Raw genomic sequence first — 26,026 nt, 5'->3', positions numbered from 1 at the left:
GTAATCCTGAAGGTCCCTACCTACCGTTTCATCACGTTTTTTTTTCAACTGAGTGACTGATCTTTCTCTTTCTCAGTAAGAATAAATGCAGCAATGAAACAATAAGAATTTGGGGAGGGAGTAGGATGCTAGGTGGAACCTGATTTTTGCTCATTGATCAGTTGAGGAGAGCTGAGGATACTTTTATGGCAGTAAAAAAAAACACTTCTTGAAGTTTTAGGGGGAAATCATTGTTTGTATGTGAGTATCTTATGGGCAGTTTGGCAAGATGAGGGTTGTGCTATCTCAATAGGATGGATATAAAAATAATAAAGAAGCAAGATAGGCAACATACTATTTACCGTGAGCTGTGGTAGTGCAGTAGTTAGAATGCAGTATTACAGGCTAACTCACTGTTCACTGCCAGGAATTTGATTCTGAGCGGCTCAAGGTTGACTCAGCCTTCCATCCTTCCAAAGTGGGTAAAATGAGGACCCAGATTGTTGGGGGGCAATATGCTGAATTTGTAAACCCCTTAGAGAGGGCTGTAAAGCATTGTGAAACGGTATACAGTATACGTCTAAGGGCTATTGCTATTATCAGAACTCATATAAATATTTATTAGTAAAGTGTTTTAAACAAACCGGCTCAAAAGTACCAGAGATTTCATCACATAATTCTGTTTGCAATAGCAATTTTTAGTGTTTAATTAAGTAGCGGAAGAGGTTTATGCAGAGTGTTTGAAACATGTGTTTCACAATGAGTAGAAGCGTATTTGCAGCACCCTTTTCAGAACTATTAGAGCACTCGTGGCTTTTGCAAGTCTTGTGAAGCTACTTCAAAAGTTAATCCTTGTTATCACTGCATGTGTAGTGAAGTGAGACTTACACGATTTGTAGCTGCTTTAGTGATTTGAAAAGTCTCAATTGCCTCTTTTGAACATTATGCACAATTCTAGTAAAAAGGGATTAATCAACCAAGAAGTATTGTAATTTGTATTTTAAATTGTACATTGTATTGTCTGTTTTTATTTTGCCTGTACACCGCCCTGAGTCCTTTGGGAGAATGGCGGTATAAAAATCAAAATAATAAATAAATAATAAATAAATAAATAAATAAGAATGCTTATGAAATTTCCATAAATTTGCAGTTTCTGAATGAAGCAACGGAAAGGCATAGATGCATTAATTATTTGTCACCATTCCATTCCATTTTATTTTATTTTATTTTATTTTAGTTAACTCTACTTTTTTCCATTAGTGGTTATAAATATATACTCACACTTGAATTCAATCATTGTGCTAGAAAAAATAGTAATCACTTGATGCCAAATAAATTCCTCCTTTATATTGGAATCTTGTTTCAGTTTATGTGATATAAAATCTTATTTCCCCCGCTTTACAGTATAATGAGGCTACACAGATGTTGTATAGCAGTGCCACTTGGTGGTAGAAATTAATTCTGCATCTTTTATTTCTACAGCTGGGTTTGCTGTTTTTAATTAGCTATGTGATTTTGTGTTAGTTATTACGGTTTTCTTTTTTTTTTTTTTGCTTTTTTCTACACTGTCCCAGAATCTCATAGGTAGAATTGGGCAATTATATAAATGGATGCACGCATAAAGAAATGCATCTATATATAAAGGTAACCAATTTAGGGATTTCTTTTAAAACTGCTTGCAGGAGGTATAAAGTGGAAATGCCCAGCACGTTTGATGACCTGATTCAGAAAGATGTTCTGATCCAAATGGAATACCTGTTCGCAATTTACTAAACAGCTGCGCTATAACCATTCCTGTGTAATTCAGGAAAAAACATGGCTGCTTTAAAGAGAGTAGGCTACATTCATGCCTCGATCTTTTTTCAACTAAACCTGAAGACTGGTGCAGTTCTAATATAAAACATATTGCATTGTACTATTGTAACAGGTGTAATAGGTGCAGAGGTGAAATGCTACTGGTTTGGGCCAATTCTCCCGAACCGATAGTAAAAAATGCTGCTGGTTTGCCGAACTGCTAGTAAAAAAATGTAAAAAAAAATGTTCCGACGATCAGCTGAGCAATGCGCAATTGTCAGATTTTTAAAAAACTTTTTAAAGCATTTTTAACTACTGGTTCCGGAAAAGTAAAAAAAAAAAAAGTTCCGACAATCACGTGTCGCTCAGCTGATTGTGAGAACTTCTTTTTTAACTTTTTAAGCATTTTTTTTACTACTGGTTCGGGTGAATAGGTAGTAAAAAAATGCTTTTAAAAAGTAGAAAAAAGGCTTGGATGATCGCACAGCACAGTTGTGATCGTCTGAGCCTTTTGTTTTACTTTTTTAAAGCATTTTTTTTACTATTCACCCAAACCGGTAGTAAAAAAATGCTTTAAAAGGGTAAAAACAAGGTTCCCAAGATCACAGCTGTGCCACGCGATCGTCAGAACCTTTTTAAAAACTCTTTTAAAGCATTTTTTTACTACCGGTTCAGGCAAATAGGTAGTAAAAAAATGCTTTAAAAAAGTAAAAAAAAGAGGTTCTGATGATCGTGTGGCACAACTGTGATCGTCGGAACCTTGTTTTTTACTTTTTTAAAGCATTTTTTACTATCTATTTGCCTGAACCAGTAGTAAAAAATGCTTTAAAAAAGTTAGAAAAAAGGTTCCTAAGATCACACGCCACAGCTGATTCTCCCCCTCCCCGCTGTTCCACTTATCTTCCCAAGCCACCTTTTGGTGTATACTGCGCATTTTTATTTATTTATTTTTATTTATTTATTTTGTCACAACAGTATATACAAGCATAAGCATGAAAGTAACTATATAATATATAAGCATATATATATATAAGCATAAGCATGCAATAACTATATCAATTGGATATAATGAAAGAAAATAATAGGACAGGAACAGTAGGCACGTTTGTGCTCTTATGCACGCCCCTTACAGACCTCTTAGGAATGGGGTGAGGTCAATAGCAGACAGTTTTTGGTTGAAGCTTTGGGGATTTTGGGAAGAGACCACAGAGTCAGGTAGTGTGTTCCAAGCATTAACAACTCTGTTACAGAAGTCATATTTTCTGCAATCAAGATTGAAGCGGTTAACATTAAGTTTAAATCTATTGTTTGCTCTTGTATTGTTGTGATTGAAGCTGAAGTAGTCTTTAACAGGAAGGACATTGCAATAGATGATGCTATGAGTTAAACACAGGTCTTGTCGAAGGCGGTGGATTTCTAAGTTTTCTAAACTTAGTGTGAACTGCGCATGTGTGCTTGCAGCGCACGCTTGATGCGCAGCACGCATGCATGGCCGGTGAACCAATAGCAAACCGGTTCAGATTTCACCACTGGGCCTATGCGTAGTAATCTTGTGATCAAATGGTTAACACCTGATTAGATAAGGGGCAATGGAATTCCTTGGAGGTTGGACTTAGTTTGCCTGTGACTCTGTAGGGATTCTCGATTGATCCCTCTTTTAACTCTGTCCTCAAGTTCTGCCATACCTCCTACACAAACTTAACAAAGGGAGCCTAATTCATTTTCTTAAATGTCTCTGTATTAATTCATAACCTATGAGTTACAACAAGATGAACTGGATGTCATGCACCTTGTTCTAGTGGAGCCCATAAAAGAGGACATGGTGTAGCGCTGTATTTCAGGGATGCACTCAACTCTAAAAAGGCCCATTGTTATCAATGGTAAAATAGGCATGGAAGGCATCTGGGTTAAATTGAAAGGGACATTTTAACAGAAATTTCTGTTCTAGAGAGGAGTAGGAGACAGCTACAGACCACCAAACCAATCCTAACAGACAAGTGCAGACTTACTAAAGCAAGTAACTGAAGCCTCAAAAAGTTGTAAGGTCAAGGGATACCAACGTGAGTTTTGTTTGTTTGTGCGTTCAAATTAATCTTGTATCCTGGTAAGTGCCTGGACATGTCCCGGCAGTTTTCTTGCCAAAATTTTTCAGAAGTTGTTTGCCTTTGTCTGCTTCCTAGAGCTGACAGAGAAGGGCTTGCCCAAGATCACCCAGCTGGTTTTGTGCCTCAGACTGGACTAGAACTCTCAGTTTTCTAGTTCCTAGCTTTGTATTTTAAATACTACGCACCAAATTGGCATTACCTGACTTTTATTGGAAGGTAAATTTTGCCAAATTGCGTATTGAGTAAGATAGATTGGGAACAAGCAGCAGAAGAGGTGCAGATCCACAAGGATATTGTAGTAAAGGATGTTCCAACTAGAAGAATGCATCATAGAATAATGAAGGAAGTGACTGAAAAGCTGTTGAGGCCTCTGTTAATTATTTTTGAGGAATCTTGGAAACCAGAGTAATGTCAGAAGACTGAAGAATAGCAAATGTACACCTCCCTAGGTCAAAGGAGTATAAGGAGGAGGACATACTGCACGATCAGGCTTGCAAGACTTTATTATTGTTGCCAATCTCAACAAATACAGCTTTAGCCTTTCCGTGAACTTGATTTCCTGGTCTGGTTTACCTAGTGAGGATGACACCAGCCCATTTGTAACAGTGATGGGCTTCAGATCCTTTAGCAATGAGTTTGCTGCCCCGTTGCTGGGTGAGCGTGGCCATGGTGGGTGCGGCCTAGTCAGCCACCAGCACCAAGGCAGAGGTGGGTGTTTTTTGCCTTCCCCGGGCTCCGGAGGCTCTTGTCAAGTCTCCGGGAGGACGAAAACTGCTTCCCCTGGGGTCCGGAGGCCCTCCGGAGGCCGGAAACAGTCCCATTTCCAGACCTTCAGAACTTGCAAGAGGCCTATTTTTCGCCCTCCCCAGGCTCCGAGGCTTTCCTCGAGCCTCCAGGAAGGCAAAAGCAGCTTCCCTTGGGGGTCTGCGGGAAAGTATGACTGCAACTACTCAGCTAACTGTATTCAGAATGTCAGCACTAATGACTCTACATCATGGGTGTCAAACTCGCCACGTCACATTGTCGTCATGTCACGCATTGTGATTTTTTCCCCCCCTTTGCGGAGCTGGGATGGGCGTGGCCTGTGTGTGACACATCTGGCCTGTGGGCTGCCAGTTTGACATCCTGCTCTACATCAAGGGGGGAACTTATTTATTTATTTATTTATTTATTTTATTAGATTTTTATACCGCCCTTCTCCCGAAGGACTCAGGGCGGTGTACAGCCAGATAATAAAAAACCCACAATATACACATTAAAACAGAAACTTTAAACCAAGCATATTACAAAGATGGCTGAAATTTAAAAATTTAAAACCCTAAAATAATAACCCCAATTAAAATTTAATAAAACTTTTAAGCCAGTCCCACTTGAATAAATAAATGCGTTTTCAGCTCACGGCGAAAAGTCCGAAGATCAGGCACTTGGCGTAAACCAACTTATTCTCATTAGTCATGCCTTCAAGCCCATAGATACTAGGATCAGGAATAGTGGGTAAAATTGTTCCTATCTAGGTTTTTCTTAAATATTTTAACTGTTTTCTTTTACAACTTGTTGGCAATGACAAAGAAGAAGGAATTAAGTGACTAACACAATAAGCATCTTTCCAGGGGTATAAATCCAGAAGAATTTCCATCTGAGATCATCAGAATGAAGTTTCCTCTTTCAAAACGTATGATTTAATTGGGTTGTGAAATCCAAAACATTGACTTGGTTTCTGTGTTTCTTCCTTAGGTGTGGTAGCTTGTTGCTAAAGAAGGACAATATCAATCATCTTCCTGAGGTGGGTTGCACTGAGCTAGAGCGATTGGCCCCAAGTCATTACATGCTTAAGGTGCAGAGGTGAAATCCAGCAGGTTCTGACAGGTTCTGGAGAACCGGTAGCGGATATTTTGAGCAGTTTGGAGAACCGGCAAATACCATCTCTGGCTGGCCCCAGAGTGGGGAAGGAATGGGGATTTTGCAGTATTCTTCCCCTGGAGTGGGGTGGGAATGGAGATTTAGCAGTATCTTTCTCCTGCCGTGCCCACCAAGCCATGCCCACAGAACTGGTAGTAAAAAAATTTGGATTTTACCACTGCTAAGGCGGGACTAGAACTCACCATCTCCTGGTTTCTAGCCTGGTGCCTTAGACGAAACTGACTAAATTTGCAGGGAAAGAAGGGATGGGGAATGTAAAATTTCTTAAATTCACCTGCAAGCTTGACACGTAGGTTAAGTGGAAAGAAACCACAAGAAGTTAGACAGAAAAGGAGGGTTTTTTTTCTACATTTGACAGGAGATGCTGCTGAAGTGAGAAATGACTTGTCAAGGCATAGAACATAGGAAGCAACAGCTGTGGGGCAGAGGGCAGAAGCCAGACAATCCAAGACCAGGAAGAGAAACCAGGAAGGTACCGGAAGCCGCTGAAGTAAAAAAAGAACCTTCAGAAAGAAAATGCACACCTAGACCACAGATAATGGCAGAAAGACATCCCCATGGCTCAAGTGCTAGATAAATGTGCAAGAAAATATTAAGGAGACACATTGTTAGTGTCCCTAAGCTTGTATAGAAATAAATGTGGGAGGAGGAATAAGCAAATAGGGAAGCATTTGTCAATTACAGATAGCCCTTATTTAGCAACTGCCTCATTTAGCAATTGTTCAGAATTATGTTAGTGATGAAAAAGTAACTATATGGCTGTACGGCATAACTAGTATGGCTTCCAAAGCTGATAGTAACACTGTAGGCCAGTCCTCACATTTATGACCTTTGCAAGCCTGTAAAGTAAAGCAAAATTGAAGTAAGATCATAAGCACAGTTGCAGTTTCGCTTAGCAACAGCTTTGCTCAACAACCAAGTTCCTGGTGTTAATTATGCTCATTAAACATGGACATGCCTTAGACGAAACTGTATAAGAAAAGTAGTAAAAATTTAAATAGTTTAGTTAAGCTCTAAGTATTAGATTAAATAAGGCTACTTATTTAGTTTGGTCAATATATACACACGTCTATATAAAACCTTGCAAATATTCTTTGCATTATGTTTGTATAGGAATGAGCTCCACTGTTTTCACTTGTTAGCTCTGTGTTTATGCTGGCTTTGTTCCTGTTCATTTCCACCCTCCAATGCAACATTTTGGGAAAATACAATATTTATCAGTGGAATGCTAATTCCGACCCCCATCATTTGCTTTGTGTGATTACATTTTTAAATAGATTGCCACAGATGTTCTACTTGTCCAGCTCTCTAGATTCTCTTTGCAACTGGCAATTCTTCTCAGCAAACTAAAATGCACCTCCTGGCTGTTCCTGAAGCCCATTCAACAAATTTAGTCTGGACTGTAGTGATTTGGAAATGGGCCTGGATTGGTGCTTCATTCATGCTACAACCACCACAGGCTTCAATTCTTCTTTCCTACCTTGCAAGCATCTCTAGGTGGGAAGGTGTACTAATGTCTGTCCCGTTTTCTTTAGAGACCTCCTCATTAATCCCCATACTTTGTTTTCAGACATATGGTGAATTCCTCCATATCCCCTTCCTACTGTCCTGTTTTGGGTTTCAAGTTCTCATACACTCAGTTGCTAGGTGAAAATAGCATTTTACTCAAGGTTGAGTAGATAACAGCAAACAACAAAAGGAATGTAAATCAAAATAGAGTCTCTAAGAAAGAAGTTTGTTGAGTAGTTTTGTTTTCAATAGGAATGCGCAGCAAAGAAGTCAAATCCAGCCCCAAGTTCAGAGAGTCAAGGCAGGTCTGTCAGCCAATCCAAAGGCCAGGTTTCAGGAATCACAAACAGAATCACAAGAACACATCAGGCAAAAGATCAGGCAGGTGCTTCTAGCGGAAAAGCATGCTAAGCAAAATCTATAGCCTGGTAAATTCAGCTAAGCAAAACTGTCTTGTCAATGGGAATAATTCTGAACCCTTAAATTCTTTAGGTTTTAGGCAAAATAAACTTTTTAAAAAAAGAGTGTGATATTTTTTTCTCTTCTCCTTTCCCAATTTTTTCAATGAAGTACTAATTCAAATTTGAGTTGATTGCTCACTTTTAATCTACAGAAGACATAAAACTTATATGATAATATTTAATTTGGAGAAGAAAATAAAGATTTTAATATCCAAATTATCTGTGTATTTAATATTGTGCCCTTGTCCAAGATATTAGTTCACCAATGTCTTAGATTACTTTTGAATGAATGAACAATTTTGCTTTTACAATAAGAAACAAGATGGCATTTTTAAAGTGTGAATGACAACTGGTGCGACAGAAAATACTTATTCCCAAGAAACATTCTAAGATTACAAATTATAAGGGCTGGGAGCACTATTTCTGAAAAAATAATTACATAGTAACAGCTTAATTGCTGTATAATTGGAACAGCAATGGTTCAAAGGCAACAAAACATTCATTATATATTTCATAATTCCCTATTTTTTGACATGACCCAGAACTATTCTGATTTTCTGAAGTATTAGCCAAATACATCCCTGACTCAGAGATGGGTGAGAAAGCTTGATGAGTTCATCTGAAAACTTTCATGAGCAGAGAAAACTACAGATAACATGTTCATTAATTCCTGATGTAAAACTTTTATGGATAGGTACAGTCTTCTCCTTAGCTAAATGAACAATTTCCAATCCTATTGAAATTAATGATATTCATATAAGCCTAAATTTGAGATACAGGTAAAGAAAACAATATGCCCCAGATATTTTTCACCAATATTGTCAGGAGTAAAATTGTCACAATAGAGACCCGTATTAGTGAAATTTGGTATTTTTTAATGTCTTTTTTAATGTTTTTTAAAATGGAAAAGGATTTTTTGAGTGGCAAGAGAAAAGTGAAAGAAGGACAATCTATTGGCATTGCTCTAGTATACCAACTTCCACCCAAGTCAAGAAAGTTTCATGAAAGTTATGTGTCTTGAGGGATGTATTATAATTAGTTCTTGTCCAACTTATCTTGATTGAAATAATTAGATTTCTGAGAGGGTTGCACAAATTCATTTATAATGCTGCTATAGTATGGTATGGTGTATGGTGTATGGTGTATGGTATGGTATGGTATGGTATGGTATAGTACAGTACAGTATAGTATTAGTAAACCTGAGAACTTGCTGCGCTGGTATCTGTTTCAAAGATAATCCCTCATTCCACTCAGGAAATAGGCCAGATTGTAGCTGTTTGATTAACACAAAGCACGGTATGTCTCAAAGAAACTAGAATTTTGTGATTGATGAGAACATCTTAGTAGATGGTAAGAAAGAACGCAGAGTCTATTCCTCCCTGTTTTATAGCATACTTAGGATTCCCACAGCATCCTTGCCACCTTTACCACAAGTTTGTGGGTAGAGTGAGAATACATTCCTGAAAACAATGTGAATTATTCTGATTTATCATTTATATCAACAATTTAAAATATATAAAGTACTGACAGGAACTGGAGATGAAAGATGAACTGGTAGTGTATTTCATATCATGTTAGTTTAATCATTTGTTTCAAACTTTAAAAAAACAACAACTTGTGGCCATTTTAACTGTCAGCATACTTGAATGTAGTGCAAACACAGTTGAACCTTTCCCTGGGCTCATAAAAACAACTGGGATGGGAGAAGTCAGGACAAGGGTTCTTCCTTGCCTTCAATCTTCTGATTTTCCTAAACATTCCTTAGCAACTACTTAAGACTACACCCAGATTTTATTTACTTTTAGCCAGCAGATTCAGCATTTATATTTCTGATACTACTGGCCAGTGTGTCTAAATCAACACCTGGAAAATGTCACAACAAATGAAACAATATTATACAAACCAAATGTCATCATGTAAGAGATATGTTGTTTCTAACACATAACCATGGTTCGTGGTTATTACTGGCAATTCAATTTGGGCTGTATCCTTAAGTAGGATAGTCTTCACCTTGGATCTTTTTATTTTTGTACACCTGTGGCTTCTGACTCCATTTGGTTTGCTTTCTGTATTGTTCAGACTCTAATGCTTGACTACTGGCTGTTTCTTCTGATCTTATTTAGAGTTGATTGTGATTGTTCTGCTTTGTTGCCTTACCACTTCTGCAACACTTAGCATACAGATATTAAAAATGAATGACAAACACATGGAATCTTTCAGAACTCTACAATTACCAGCCATAGAACTAAACAAAAAATTCTTAGTGCAACTTTGGGTCAAAAGTAGAACTTCTAGAACATGACCAGATTTTAAGACTAGTGTGTGCTTGTTGTAGCCACTAAGAAATCCTAAGAGTCGCTCCTCGTGTGATTCCAACTGGGATACTGAAATCCCACAAGACACATATCCTGAGATTGTGCAATGTAATACAGAAACCACCTCTTCCCCTTAAAACAGGATGGGTGTATATCAGCAAAATCCATCCGTAATTCTTTTATCCAACATCAACATTCAAGTGAACTGGTCTTCTAATGTGAACATGACCCAGCAGCTGCTTCACATATAAGGAAGTCATTATTTCCAAATATTAGCATTTTAGTTTTCCCCGAAAAAAAGATTTACACGTAATGGATAAAAAGAGAGATTGCAAAATCATAAATGTTTCTTTTGTTAAAGATGATAAAAAGACAAGATAGGAGGTGGATTAGAGAAATAATAACAACCTTGGAAAGCTCTACAAAGTCAGAACACAGTGTTCACAGCTTTAAAAACAGCTTGTGTTCTTCCTTGGGAAGAAAGAAGAAAAAAACATAATGGAGCCTTCTCATTTTTATTACCCTTACAAACAAGCACTACTAGTAAAGCATGCGGAGCATTTGTAACAAAACATTGTTGTGACTATTGGCCCACTGTTTCTTCATTTAGCACTGCATGTTGTTCAGAACAGCTACCTGTTGAAGAACATTTCTGAGAAAAGATCAATCTTACTGACAGACTGAAAAGGTATGTCTTGAACACCTTTTCTCAGTTGCACACAGATTTGTGCAATCCAGGGGAAAAAAAGCAAACGTCCAGATTTTGTACATATATATAAAAAAGGGGGAGCCAAAAAGAGGGAGAAAGAGAAATGAACTGGCTGAGTGCCTTGCTTGCAAAACTAATATGAAGAAGCAGATTGGCTGGTTTGTAAGAAAGCCTGTTTGTCTCCATGAATGGTCCACTTGTGAATCTGTAAATATAACAAATTCCCCATTCAGTTTAGTGCCATTATATGAAACCAACCATCAAAAAAACATGCTTTCTGAAAGTAACACTTATATGAATGAAAACATTCAAGTCATTATTTACTTTCACATGGTAACTTCTTCTCAGCTTATTATTTTACAAGTAGAAAATATACAACTACAAATGCTTTTGGCAGTGTCCTGATTAAAAGAACAACTTCAACAAAACTCCCAATCTCCTGTTGTATATCATATTGGATATTTTGTAGATATATTTGTAGATACTTGGAAACTCCTTCCTAGGTTACAGGGTTCCCCCCCCCACCAAATATAGGTGACACTTATCAAAACAGAAATGAAACTGGATGTGCGTCACCATGAATATATAACCAAACATTTCCTTTGTCAATAAAACTCTGGGTTAGTTGCTGTCTCTCAACCTTGTTTCTTCATCAGTTTGTTTATAACATAGGAACCCTGGTATAGTATAGTATAGTATAGTATAGTATAGTATAGTATAGTATAGTATAGTATAGTATAGTATAGTATAGTATAGTATATAGTATAGTAGTATAGTATAGTATAGTATAGTATAATAAATATATTATATTATATTATATTATATAATATATAATATATTAATATATAATACAATATAATATATAATATATTAATATATAATACAATATAATATATATTATATACTGTATATACAGTATATATACAGTGTATATACAGTATATATATATACTGTATATACAGTATATCTTGCTCCAGCTTCTCTAGATAAAATGCATATGATAAATGTACTAATATACTTGAAACAAATTCCTTCCTCTTGATAAGTACTGTACATTGGTCTTATAAGAATTCAAATTTGTATATTTTAGCTAGGCGTAAATTAATTCAGTACGATTTTCCACTGAGTAAAGGCATCCAGTTTTACTCAGAATTAACCATAGATTGTGGCAAACTGATGAATAAATTAGATCTATGTTACTGGACAAGATCAAAAGTCTAGCTCAATTTTTGTTCTTCTGAATGGACCCAACGGGCCTCTGTGGCTCAAACTGGTAAGACAGTCTGTTATTAACAGCAGCTGCTTGCAATTACTGCAGGTTCAAGTCCCACGAGGCCCAAGGTTGACTCAGCCTTCCATCCTTTATAAGGTAGGTAAAATGAGGACCCAGATTGTTGGGGGCAATAAAGTTGACTTTGTATATAATATACAAATGGATGAAGACTATTGCTTGACATAGTGTAAACCACCCTGAGTCTTCGGAGAAGGGTGGGATATAAATGCAAATTATAAGGTATAAGGTAGGTAAAATGATTAAAATTATAAGGTAGGTAAAATGAGGACCCAGATTGTTGGGGGGGCAATAAGTTGACTTTGTAAATATACAAATAGAATGAAACTATTGTCTTACACACTGTAAGCCGCCCTGAGTCTTCGGAGAAGGGCGGGATATAAATGTAAAAAAAAAAAATAGTAATATTTTGCTTGGTCTCTCACTGGTTCTTAAGTAGTCTGAGATCTTAAGTATAAAATATGTTCATCCTTAAGTTCCTCCTAACTATGATATGAACATGCCCTTGTAACTGGTTTTGTTTTATGCCGTGTCCCCATGATGGTTGCTTTCTTTCATCTCCAGTAAACAGCTGAAACATCTTGAACTCATCTGAAGATGCTCCTGTTTTAAAATGGTGTTTCCCCTCTTCTCCCAACAGAAATGTGGCTGTGAACAGGCAGATTTTAGCAGATTTTATTGATGGTGCGTTTGCTGATGCATACAGGATGGAATCTGCCAACTACTGGTAGTCTTCCAGTTACGACCACAATTGAGTCCAAGTTTATGTTGCTAAATGAGACATTTGTTAAGTGAGTTTTGCCCCATTTTACAACCTTTCTTGCCCCAGTTGTTAAGGGAACCGCTGTAGTTGTTGAATTAGTAACATGGTTGTTAAGTGAAACTGGTTTCCCCATTGACTTTGCTTGTCAGGTAGTCGCAAAGGGGGAATCACATGACCCAGGACACTGCAATCGTCATAAATATGAGTCTGTTGCCAACGGTCTGAAATTTGATCACATTACCACGGGGATGCTGCAATGGTCATAAGTGTGAAAAATGATCATAAGTTACTTTTTTGTAACTTTGAATGGTCACTAAACGAATTGTTGTAAGTCGAGGACTAACTGTATTGCACACTTTAAGCTGCTATGGCCATGCCGCTCATCTTAGGTGCTGGTAGCTGCCTTGCCCTGCAGGAGAGACTGAATACTTGCCATCACCAGAAGACCATGGCCCATGTAAAGCCTGAAGTGATTGTTATATCTTATCCACTTTTTTTTTTTAAATTTACATTTATATCCCGCCCTTCTCCGAAGACTCAGGGCGGCTTACAGTGTATAAGTGTATAAGGCAATAGTCTCATTCTATTTGTATATTTACAAAGTCAACTTATTGCCCCCCCAACAATCTGGGTCCTCATTTTACCTACCTTATAAAGGATGGAAGGCTGAGTCAACCTTGGGCCGGGCTTGAACCTGCAGTAATTGCAGGCTGCTGTGTTTTAATAACAGGCTTCTTACAGCCTGAGCTATCCCGGCCCTACCTACAGGTAGCAATCTGGTTTGGGAGAAGAGACATCTAGAGTTTTGCTGGCACTCAATAAGGGACAAACTTAACCAAACGCAGCTTAAAGCTGCTATCTTGTAGCAGTAAGATCTGCAACAGAGGTGGGTTTCAACAGGTTCCAACCAGTTCTGGAGAACCAGTAGCAAAAATTTTGAGTAGTTCGGAGAACTGGTAGATCCCAGCTGATCAGGAGGAAATAGGGATTTTGCAGTAATCTTCCCCTGGAGTGTGGTGGGAATGGAGATTTTACAGTATCCTTCCCCTGCCACGCCCACCAAGCCACGCCCACAGAACCGGCAGTAAAAATTTTTGAAACCCACCATTGATCTGCAAGGCACCAGTACTTCTCTGCCCTGATCTGTGGATAGCATCCCACGGCCCTGTTTTGGTTACACATACCCACTTGGGTAGTGAGGCCCAGAGAACCTGTGGGAGGGGCATGCAAGAATTTTTGGCCATTAATTCCTGTACTGAATTATCCCATAGTCTTTGTTTGATACAATGAAGTATTGTTGACATAGCCCTGGAAAATAAATAGTCAGGATCAATGCCAATCAGACTAATCTTTTGAGTCACCATTGAATCATATAATTACAAAGGATATATTTGGGATCTCCTGAAGCAATCTTTCCTTGTCTTTAAAAAACATAGTTTGGCAACCAAAGCTTCTTAACATTTAAGCAAGCCTTTGTTTTCAAAGGGCAATGCCGAGCTTCCAAGAAAATAATAGCATTTGGAACACAGCTTCTAACACTTAAAAGAAATCTTAAACATTTCATCTGCAGTTGTGCTATGGGGTTTTTAGTAAATCTGATCCAACTTGAAGCTGTATATAAAATTTGCAATACAGTTTCGGTATTAAAAATGCATATTGCTACAGCAACAACCCCTTTATGGATTACTGCTTTGTCGTGGCGAAGGGGCTTGCGTAGCTCAACGAAGCTATGAGCTATGCTGTGCAGGCACACCCAAGACAAACAGATCATAGCAGAGAGCTCTGACAAAACGTGATCCACTGGAGAAGGAAATGGCAACCCACTCCAGTATTTTTGCCATGAAAACCCCATGGACAGTACCAAAAAGCAAAAACATATGATGCCGGAAGATAAGCCCCTCAGGTTGGAAGCTGTCCAATATGCTACTCGGGAAGAGCAGAGGGCTAGTACCAGTAGTGCCAGAAAGAGTGAAGTGACTGAGTTAAAGCTGAAAGGACACTCAGCTGTGGATGTATCTGGTGGTGAAAGGAAAGTCCAATGCTGTAAAGATTTTTTCTCCATAGGAACCTGGAATGTAAGATCCATGAATCAAAGCAAGCTGGACATGGTCAAACAATAGATGACAAGAGCATCGATATCTTAGGAATCAGCGAACTAAAATGGACAGGAATGGGTGAATTTAATTCAGATAACCAACAGGTATACTATTGTGGGAAAGAATCCCTCAGAAGAAATAGAGTAGCCTTCATAGTCAATAAAAGAGTAGAAAAAGCAGTACAAGGATACAATTCCCAAAATTACAGAATGATCTCAGTTCAATATCACAGTAGTTCAAGTCTATTCCCCAATCACTGGTGCTGAAGAGGATGAAATTGACCAGCTCTATGAAGCTCTACAGCACCTTATTATTATAAGGTGCTGTAGAATTAACACCAAAAAATGATGTCCTTATCATCATGGGGGATTGGAATGCTAAAGTAGGAAGCCAAAAGATAACCGGAATAACAGGCAAGGTTGGCCTTGGAGTACAAAATGAAGCAGGGCACAGGCTGATAGAATTCTGTCAAGATAATACAATGGTCATAGCAAACACTCTTTTCCAACAACCCAAGAGACGACTCTACATATGGACATCACCAGATGGTCAAGACAGAAATCAGATTGACTAGGTGCTCTGCAGCCAAAGATGGAGAAGTTCTATACAGTCAGTAAAAACAAGACCAGAAGCTAACTGTGGCTCAGATCATGAGCTTCTCATTGCAAAAGTTAGGTTTAAATTGAAAAGCACTAGGCCACTCAGGCATGAACTAAATCATATCCCTGATGAATATACAGTACAGGCAGGGGTGAAATCTAGAAGGTTCTGACAGGTTCTGTAGAACTGGTAGCAGAAATTTTGAGCAGTTTGGATAACTGGCAAATACTACCTTTGGCTGGCCCCAGAATAGGGTGGGAATGGAGATTTTGCAATATTCTTCCCAAGGAATGGGGAGGGAATGGGGATTTTGCAGTATCCTTCCCCTGCCATGTCCACCAAGCCCCGCCCACCAAGCCACACCCACAGAACCGGTAGCAAAAAAAATTGGATTTCACCACTGAGTAGAGATGACAAATAGATTTAAGGAATTAGATCTGAGAGACAGAGTGCTTGAAGAACTATGGACGGAGGTTTGCAACATTGTACAAGTGGTAGCAACTAAAACCATCCCAAAGAAAAAGAAAGGCAAGAAAGCAAAATGGTTGTCTGAGGAAGCTTTGCAAATAGCTGAGGAAAGAAGGGAAGCGAAAGGCAAGGGAGAAAGAGAGAATTCTGCATACTGAATGCAGAATTCCAGAGAACAGCTAGAAGAGATAAGAATGCATTCTTAAATGAACAGTGCAAAGAAATAGAAGAAATAGAATAGGGAGGACCAGAGATCTCTTCAAGAAAACTGGAGATATGAAGGGAACGTTTCATGCAAAGATGGGCATGATAAAGGACCAGAGTGGCAGGGACCTAACAGAGGCAGAAGAGATTAAGAAGAGGTGGCAAAATTACACATAAAAACTATATAATTATATGGGGGTCAAGAAGCAACAGTGAGAACTGGACATGGAACCACTGATTGGTTCAAAATTGGGAAAGGAGTCTGGCAAGGCTGTATACTGTCGCCCTGCCTATTTAACTTATATGCAGAGCACATCATGAGAAAGGCGGGGCTAGATGAATTAGTTGGAATTAAGATTGCTGGGAGAAATATCAACAACCTCAAATATCAACAACAATCAACAACACAATGGGGTGCGCTCCCATCCTCACCCCAGCTCCTGCCAACCTAGCAGTTTGAAAGCATACAAATGTGAGTAGATAAATAGGTACTGCTTCGGTGGGAAGGTAACAGCACTCCATGACGTGATGTTGGCTATATGACTGCAGAAATGTGTTTGGACAGTGCTGGATCAACGGCCTTGAAACAGAGATGAGCACTGCCATTTATACTCGGCAACAACCAGCAGAGTAAAATCCACAGGGGCTCCTTTACCTTACCTATCTATTACAGTGAATAGAGCTGCTAATAAAGGACTCCACGAATCTAGATTTTGTTTTAGGACTTCAATAAGTATGTTATTTTGTCCAGGAGCCTTGATAGCTTTAAAGTTTCATGTACAGTTGAAAGAGTCACAGTTTTTTCCTCTAACTCTGGTTTCCACACTGTGGAAGGTAAGTAAGTAAGATAAGCAAACTTAATGTTATGTTATTGGTTGGAATTAAAACAGCAAATTAAAAACATCAGAATGAAGAGATGATGGAACAAGGAAGTAACCACCAAGATTGACAAGGGCCAACCACTTGTACAGTATATAAAAAGAGAGCAAACTCACTCCCTTCTAACACTGATGATGTTATCTATTTGGGTAATGAAACAGCTGCAAGAAAGTAACAAAGCCCAAAGAGCACCAAGGACCTCACAGTTCAACTATGAACTGCAAATATTCTCTTCTACTGGAATAGCCAGTGTAGTATATAACTATGTTACCCATAAGAATCAAAAAGCATGAGTGTGCATGATAGATCTTGGATGAGTAGCTGTAGAAGCCAACATTACTTTAACATCATTTGTTTTCAAATCATGTAGATTGCTCCAGACAAAAAAATTTTTGGAAAAATGTCACTTTTTATTTTCAAAGCCTGCTGACTGTTTCAGATCACAAGCTTCTTGACTCAGAACTTTCATTTTCAAAATCTTATTATTGCTTTATGATTGAAATATCATCAATTCCTTATATTCCTCAAGAGTTTCTAGTAGATTATTCTGTTTTATTACTTTTTAATTAGGAATAGATAGATGGAGATATACATTAGATATAGAGATATATGTAAAACTGCTAAGAGCGTGTGACATATACACATACTTTTAGAAGTTTACAGCATTCATATATATATGTAAACTGCTAAGAGTTTCTGTCAGCAGGAGGAATAGAGCAGTAAATACATAGCAAATAAGAGACGGTGGGGAATTTATGACGCCTTCCAGAGAAGGAAAGATATATGTCATTCATAGTTTCCATGTAACACCATGTATATTTAGAGATGCATTGCTTAATCTTTGAAACTAAATTAGAGGACTGGTTATATTATCACTGGTTCAGAAGCATGACTCAAAACATAAAAAGTTTTACCTTTCTATGATTTATTTCTCTTACTAGAAATAACTTAAATGCAGCCAAATATATTTATTGAAATGAATATGGTACTATTTTTTTTAAAGAAATCAAAATAGGGTAAAATTAACCTGATAAAGCATGCAAATTTTTTAAGAAATCAATGCAAATGTTTTCATATTATTTTCTTTTAAAAACTGATTTATTGAAATGCTATAACCTTGTCTTTTACCAGAACAGAATTCTCTCTCTCCCCCTCTGTATTGTCATGAAATATTAGTTTTTTTCAACTAATGCTCTATTAAACATGTTTTTAAAGCAACAGTAACATTTCTTGTTTGTTTCAATAGTATGAACAATGAGAGTGGCTGGATTTTGCACAACACAGGAAACTTGCATGTTAAGTTAGCTTAGCTTAGCTTCGCACAGTGAGAACACCACATCCACATGAACACCCAGCAAATTATTTAGACTTAGAAGATGTATTAGAAGATTATTAGAAAATGTATTAGAAGTTTATCCAGAAATAATCCCGATTTGGGGACTTTCCAAATGTTGGAACTGCTGCCTTGTGGGGCTCCTCAGAACAATCTTGCTAGCCTCAATCTCCCCCAGGTAATTCAAACCAAAAGCTATGTGGTAAACGAGTGTTTCCTTACCTCAGCGATTTTAAGACATGTGGACTTCAACTCCCAGAATTCCTGGAGACTGAATACTTTAGTCGCAGCAGCTGTCATTCCACCCTGGTTCTGCCCAGCCACTACTTGGCTTCTCAGCTATTGTAATCCCATTCCGCCTCATTCCCATGTGCTCTTCACGTGCTTCAGGGATGACTTCAGGATGTGGTTTTAAGAAGTCAAAATGGCAGTCACAGTGGTGAGATGCTTTTTAAGCAAAGCACGGTGTGGCTGACAAGCTATTCAAGGTAAATCAGACTAGGAAACCAATTGGTACTTTTATTGTAAAGCGATAGTACTGGCCTCTTGCAAATCTGAATATGTTTCTCCCTTCCCTTTCTCTTTGTGAGAACTAGGGAGAGGCTTATCTGAGATATTTACACAAATTACATTCTTGTCTCAGACTCAGTTCCATTTTATTTGACTGTTGCAAAGGGTAAATGGTCTTCCTCAGTCCTTAAGGCCATTCCCTCTCCCCTTGACAGAAGCTCTGATCTCACTATTGTGACCACCGTCTTGAATTTTTGGCCCACACTAAGTAGACATTTCTCATCAGGGCCAACTTTAGACTATAGGTAGTTCAGGGTTAACGGCATTTGTAATCAGAATTTCCAACACTAAACTTTATGGCATGAAGTGCAATGTCATGTGATTGCATCTCTTAGTGACAGCAATTCCTACAGTCCCCACTGCCAGTCCCCAGTGGGCTAAGTGAGATTTACAGGTCTTTAAGCAAAGATCTTCTTGCAATTTCCTTCTGGCTTTGAACAATCAAGTCAATGGGGAAACCAGAAGGAAATTGTAAGTCTTGGGTGTCTTGCAAGCAGGCTGGCAGGGAGGTAAAATAGCTGCTGCCTGGTTGGGGAGATAACACGGGGGTGCACAGGTGGCCGGGGAGGCGCAATAGGGTGTAGGGAGGATATGTGAGGGTGTGTGGGTGGCCAGGGAGGCACAGTACAAACACAGAGAGAGTGGGGAATGGTCATGGGTGGGGGAAACTTACTGGAGTGACTTGGTTAGGGTTAGGGTCAGCTTCCCCATTAACTTTATTTGGAAAGCTGGCAGGGAAGGTTGCAAATAGTGATCTTGTCACCATAGGACACTACAACTGTCAACGCTGCCAAATGTCCAGATTGCGTTCATGTGACTGCAGGGGTGCTGGGAGAGTAAGAAATTCGAGGACTGTTCATAACTATCGTTCGTTCATAGCCATCCCGACTTCAAATATCATGAGGTTGTTAGGTGTTGGCATAGGGCACCAAAGCACAGATGGTGTGCTCCTCCTTCAAAATCATTCTAAAAATGCCAATTTTCACATCAGACTAGTCAATGTGGTTTAGGAGCCCCATATACCTTGAGCCAGAATTATCTTTCCCTCTTGTGTATCTGCTTGGATCTGCCTGGGCCAGTTTCTCTTCTTAAAGGCCACCGATGAAAGATAGAACTTGTTGGTTGAGCAAGTGCCTTTGTCTCCTTCTTCCAAAGACTGCAGCAGTTCCTCACAGATTACCTTAAATTGCTTACAGCAGAGGGAGGGTCTGTCTTGCTGGCCTGTGTATGTTTTAGATTTAAATGGAGAAGGGAAGGAAACTGGCCTCCGTAGTGTGGTACTCAAGAAGTATCAAGAAACACAAAGAGGAGAAAGGCCTTGGCCTCATGAAGGGCCAATCAGAACTGGATGATGAGCAGAGGCAGTTTAACTTCTAAAAGGTCTGAGGGGAAACAAGGAGGATGTCTAAAGTGTTATTGATTCTTTTTCTCCCAGGGTTGTAAAAGACCAACACATTTCATAAACTCCTTTGTTGTGAGAATGTTTCACCTAACACAGGAAGGCAAAATCAAGACACTTGGAATACAAGGTTTAAAGGGAAAATTGTTGTGGTCTGCCAGCAGCCCGCAGATCTAGCAGCGGAGTCTGACAGTGAGGAGGCTGGGGAGGATCATGGGCCAGTCCTGGACTCTGGGGAAGCCCGGATGAGGGCTCTGCATCGGAGGCAGATATGTGGTCAGGCCATCTGGGAGTGATGCGTGGACTCCAGAGCCTCCAGAGGCGAACAGCAGAGAGGCAGAGGAACAGGAGGAGCCTGTCCCTAGTGCATACATGCAAAGAGCTGCCAGAAGGTAAGAACAGCTAAAGCAAAAAGGATGACTTGGGAGTAAGGCCAGGAGATGATTGGCCCCTCCCATAAGGCCTAAAAGAGCAGCAATGGCTCTTGTTTCTGAACTTCATAGGGCTTTGCAAGAAAAGCCTTTGGCAGCGTGCCAAAGAGGACAAAGGTTTGTGATAAGGCTGAAGAACTTTTTCTGAAGGATTTGTTTTGGAATTAATTTGGACTAGAATGAAGTAATTCTCAGCTATTCTAATAAAATATGTCTGTTTAGGACTGATTGTGTCTGGTAATAACTACTTGGGCCTGGGTCACAACAGAAAATAATTGACATGAAGTGGTTTGTTATTGTGTCCTTCCTGGGACTGACAGGGATTGGCTCCACATCACCTAGCTGGTTTTATGCCCAAGGCAGGACTAGAATTCACATACTCCCAGTTTCCAGCCTGGTGCCTTAATCATTACACCAAACATTTAGTCATACTTCTCCTTAACCAAGCATAACTTGGCATTCTTGTTTGGATTGTGATCTTGGAATGGAATGGGTTTAGATAGGACAGAAGCTCCTTCATCCCTTACCGTCCTGCTGGCTTTGAACAAATCCTCTAGATGGGTGAATGTTATGAAATTTGTTGGGTGGATCCCATGTAGACTATTCCAGTTAAGCTCTTCCTATCGCTCTGTTTTCAGATTGCAACATTTTGACTTAAAACTGTCTATCAGATGCCAGGCTCTTTGGGAGTAAGCTCTTTTGAACCAAGCTGGATTATGCTGCTTATATTATGCTCTGAAAACAAATAACCCACAGGAGTACTGTAGCTAATTTTACAAACATCATCTTGAAATTACCAGAGGGTGCATTTTACAGTTAAACTATATTCATCTAACAATCGCTTCATATTTGCATACAGATGGCTTTGCAAAGACAAATCTGAAAATTGTATTATCCTTTTTATTTGTTAAGAAGGAATTCCAAAGGAGGTCAGCAAATTCCTTCTGGAGTGGGCATCATACAGTTATCTACAGTTATCATTTACTCCTGGGAATTAATATTATTAGGAATTATTAATGGAGCAGATAAAATCCTGACAGCAATTTTTATCCAAAATATGTAACAGAAAATTTATTAATAGTTGAAGAAGCAGACCAAAAAATGTTGGTAATAATTCTGGTCCATTATGGAAAAATGCAAAACAAACCAGAATAAAATAATTGATGCTTGTTTTTTCACAGGGCATAAATTCTAGAGAATACTGAGGATCTTTTAAAAATGCTAGACTACATGAGCGATGGCCAAACTCAAAAACATCCCTTCTTGGCTAATCAACCAATACGGAACGTTTTATGCTTGGTCATGGGACTGAGGTGATTTATTTGATTGTTGCAATAAACAAGCAGCATGTTTTGTGGTCCCATGCATGCATTTTGGATCATGAGCTATAACTGAAAACATAGTTCGCACTGGACTGACCATCACTAGCAATGATAGTAATTTACATGGATGATCTGAAGCCGCATGGAAAAACATCGTCTGAAATAAGAGTCCCGATGGGACTACAAAATAAACATAGTAACAGAAAACAAAGGAGCTAAAATGCTCTAGGTCTAGGAACTTTAGAATTGAAACAGAAAAGCATCTGTCATCTAACATCCCAGACTTGACAATTGTCAAGAAAGACACAAAAAAGTCTGGATAGTGGCATTGCAGTACCTGGAGATAACAGAAGAGAAGAGAAAGAACTGGAGAAAATTACAAAATACAAAGACCTGCAAATAGAAGTAGAATGACTACTGCAAAAGAAAGCAAAGATTGTACCAATAGCAATAGGTGTCTTGAGTGCAATCACAAAACATTACAGAACCACCATCAGTTAATTGCAAAACGCAGCTCTACTTGCAACAGCTTACACCCTGCGATGACAACTTTTGTTGTTGTTGTTCAGTCGCTGTGTCTGACTCTTTGCAGCCCCATGGACAAACAGCATGCCAGGCACTTGTCTTCCACTGTCTCCTGACTAATTTCATACACAAGGATGGCTGAGCTGTGAGAGTTGGACTATCAGCCAGTTTGCTCAAATTTATTTCATTGAGTTGATGATACCATCTAACCATCTCATCCTCTGCAGTCCCCTTCCTCTTTTACCTCCAATCTTTACCGACTTCAGGGTCTTTTTCCCAATGAGTCCTCTCTTCTCATTAGGTGGCCAAAGTCTTTGAGCTTCAGCTCCAGTTTCTGTCCTTCCAAAGAACAGTCGGGGTTGATTTCCTTTAAGGATTGACTGATCCCCTTGCAGTCCAAAGGACTCTCAAGAGTCTTCTCCCAACACCACAATTCGAAAGCACCAAGTCTTCAACGCTCATCCTTCCTTTTGGTTCCAACTCTCACAGCCATACGTTATTATTGGGAAAACCATAGTTTTGACTATAGATGATACCTTTAACACTGTCAAATAAGAATAGTTGTCTATCTGAAGTCCTTGGGAAGAACTTGATAGGCAGATATAAATGACAACTTCAGGCTTAACATCTGGCTGACTGCGATGATGATGATGATGATAATAATAATACATCACGCAGTCCTAAACGCTTGGGAAGTGTTCGACTGTGATCTGTGATACGAAATCCAGCATAATTATCTTGTTTGCTGTGTATAGTCATTTTGTGTAAATAATAATAATAATAATAATAATAATAATAATAATAATAATAATAATAATAATAATAATAATAATAATAATAATAACAACAACAACAACAACAATAATAACAATAACAATAATAATAATAATAATCCCATCCATCCTTGTGTGAATTAGCCACTGTGCGCCCCCCCTCCTTCCCTTCTTGTTTCTTTCCATATCCACATATTATCAATGGGGACGTTCCTGTTTAAATAATATATCCCCCCTCCTCTTTCCTTAAACAGGCGCTGCTTCCCTGCCAGCCGAAGAGCCTCCCATTCACCCCGTGCTGTTCCAAAGTGGGAAGGGGTGGGACACCTCAGCTAAGCGTGCCTGACCCGCCTCCGCAAGCAGCGGCGGCGTCTTGCTGAGGAAGGCGGCCGAGCCCAAGGCTGCCTGTTCCTACCTCGGCTAGCCGGCCATTGGGCGCCTTTCCCCCCTTCCCCCTTCACGCAACGCCAGAGTAGCGCCAGTATTGAGCCCCGGCACTGTCACTTAGCAGCCGCCGGGCTCCGCCTCGGTCGGTCGGTGGGGGGGTGGGTGGACGGGGGTGTCGATCGGTCCCGCCTCTTCTCGATCGATTGGGGCCGGCGCTGACTCGGGATTGGTCAAGGAAGCCGTCATTTGTCCGGGCGAGTTTTGCTGCCCTCTTCTTGTCACGCCGCCGCCACTCGGGGTTGGGGCGTTTTTTTGCGCGCTGCCGCTGCCCTTCTCCTCCTCCTCCTCCTCCTCCTGCCGCCGCTGCTGCTGCTGCTTTCGATGTTCTGAGGCAGAAGTGAGGGGAGCGGTGGCGGCCGCTGGACCTTCTCCCCTTTCCTCTCTCTCTCTCTCTCTCTTCTATCATCTTGGCTTGGCCCCCGGTTTGGGGGTGGGGTGGGGTGGGGGAGCGCCTTCTCCGCCATGGCCACCAGCACCACAGGCTCCACGCTGCTGCAGCCTCTCAGCAACGCCATTCGGCTACCCATAGACCAGGTGAGGAGCCCGGGCGCGCGCAGGGGAAGCAGCCCCTTTCCAAAAGACGGGTGGGGGGTGGAGGAAAGGGCGACCCGGCCCCGAAGGATGGAGCCCCCCCCATCCCCATCCCCCTCGCCGTCTCCGAGACCTTTTTTTCCCCTGCCTCCCCCGCCTCGCCAGTTGCATCCAGCATCCCGAAGTGGCAAGCCCTTTCTAAATGCCTCGAGTGTGGCTTGCAAAAAAAAAAAAGCAGCGCTTCCTTTTCGGTGCCCAGCGGTGCGCGCAAGGTCTGGTGTTGGGGTGTGTAGGGATGAGGAGGTCGTGATTTACGGGCGCCTTCGTCCTTTTGTATGTGTGGAGTCCTGTGCCCAGGGTGTGTGTATATATTGGCTGGCTTGCCTACCGTTCAACCCCTTCCCCACCCCCACCCCCCGTGGTTAGATGTCCTGGCTAACCTGGCTTGTTTGCTTAAATCCGGAGAAAAACGTGGAAGTTAAAAAACGCCTACTTAAAAGTCTTTGTAGGCAGGTCATTAAAACAGACTTTCAAATTGTATGCCTGGAACCCAAAGGTCTTGACTTGTATTCATTCTTTCTTTCTTTCTTTCTTTCTTTCTTTCTTTCTTTCTTTCTTTCTTTCTTTCTTTCTTTCTTTCTTTCTTTCTTTCTTTCTTTCAAGTGGTGAGAAATTCAGGCTCCTTTAAAACCTGGGGTCAGATTCCTGTTGATCCTTCTCTGGAGGGTTAGGATTTCATATGTATCCTGTTTGGCCTTAAGAAGTCATAGTGGCACCTTTCATTGCCTGGCTGTGTGTGAGAGGTTGGGATGCTAGATATTTGCAGGGCTTTAACAACTTGGGGTTAACAAATGGACAACATGTTGTATGAATGGCACATACTTATTCTGTATCTTTAAATAACTGCAGGGTATTCTGATATTTGCAGAGGAATACTATCCTTGTATTTACAGTATGCTTTGTAGGAAAAGATGCAATGTTAGGTGGCTGCAAAGTTCATAAATGTCACAAGTTAGTTGTTTCCCAGAAACAGAGGCATACTTACTCTGGATGATTAAAATTCACAGCAAAATTAATATGTATTTTAATTAAGTTTACATCTTACTGAAAGTGGTACATTTTGTCACACAGTGCAGAAACGATAGGTGTGAAAATCTTAGTTTTAAACTTCTTTAGGTTTTCCATTGTATTAAAGTTTACAGTGATCCAATATGGGTGTGAACATATTAAGGGAAATTAAATAGAAAATCATCTTTCTTTTTACCCTTTCTGATAACAAGTATTTTACCAATGTAAAGAACATTTTAAACAAAACCACTGATAATGAAGAATAGGAAAAGGAAGAGTAGAGAGATAACACAGTTTGTTGAAATTTTTTTGAGTAGTATTTATATATTAATACTAGATTCCTATAATATGATTTGAATAAATTCAGCTGCCATTTTATTTACAAGTAGATAGATCACTGGCTTCTTGTTACAAAAAATATTTTTGAAAGAATGAAATCCCCAATATACAACATGGAAGAAAATCACACTGTGTATAGATAACGGAATGTTTGCGATAGTGGCAAATATCTAACTTGGGTGTAGGATGAGGGTG

The 26,026-nt window shown here is 39.6% G+C and overlaps 1 protein-coding gene across 2 annotated transcripts in view; it reads left to right on the top strand.

The window, feature by feature from the left end:
• The first annotated feature begins 24,019 nt into the window (after window positions 1-24,019).
• MBOAT2 (membrane bound O-acyltransferase domain containing 2) overlaps window positions 24,020-26,026 on the top strand; it is a 110,282-nt gene continuing 108,275 nt past the window's right edge. The window contains exon 1 of one of the 2 annotated variants that reach the window (XM_058178122.1): window positions 24,020-24,427. In XM_058178122.1, the coding sequence (XP_058034105.1) occupies window positions 24,356-24,427 (72 nt within the window). In that variant the 5' untranslated portion in view covers window positions 24,020-24,355. The remainder of the gene's footprint in view (window positions 24,428-26,026) is intronic. The other variant, XM_058178144.1, reaches the window with a different exon arrangement.

Source organism: Ahaetulla prasina, chromosome 1 (genome assembly GCF_028640845.1).
Source record: "Ahaetulla prasina isolate Xishuangbanna chromosome 1, ASM2864084v1, whole genome shotgun sequence".
NCBI lineage: Eukaryota > Metazoa > Chordata > Lepidosauria > Squamata > Colubridae > Ahaetulla > Ahaetulla prasina.
This window is presented reverse-complemented; position numbering and strand designations above follow the sequence as displayed.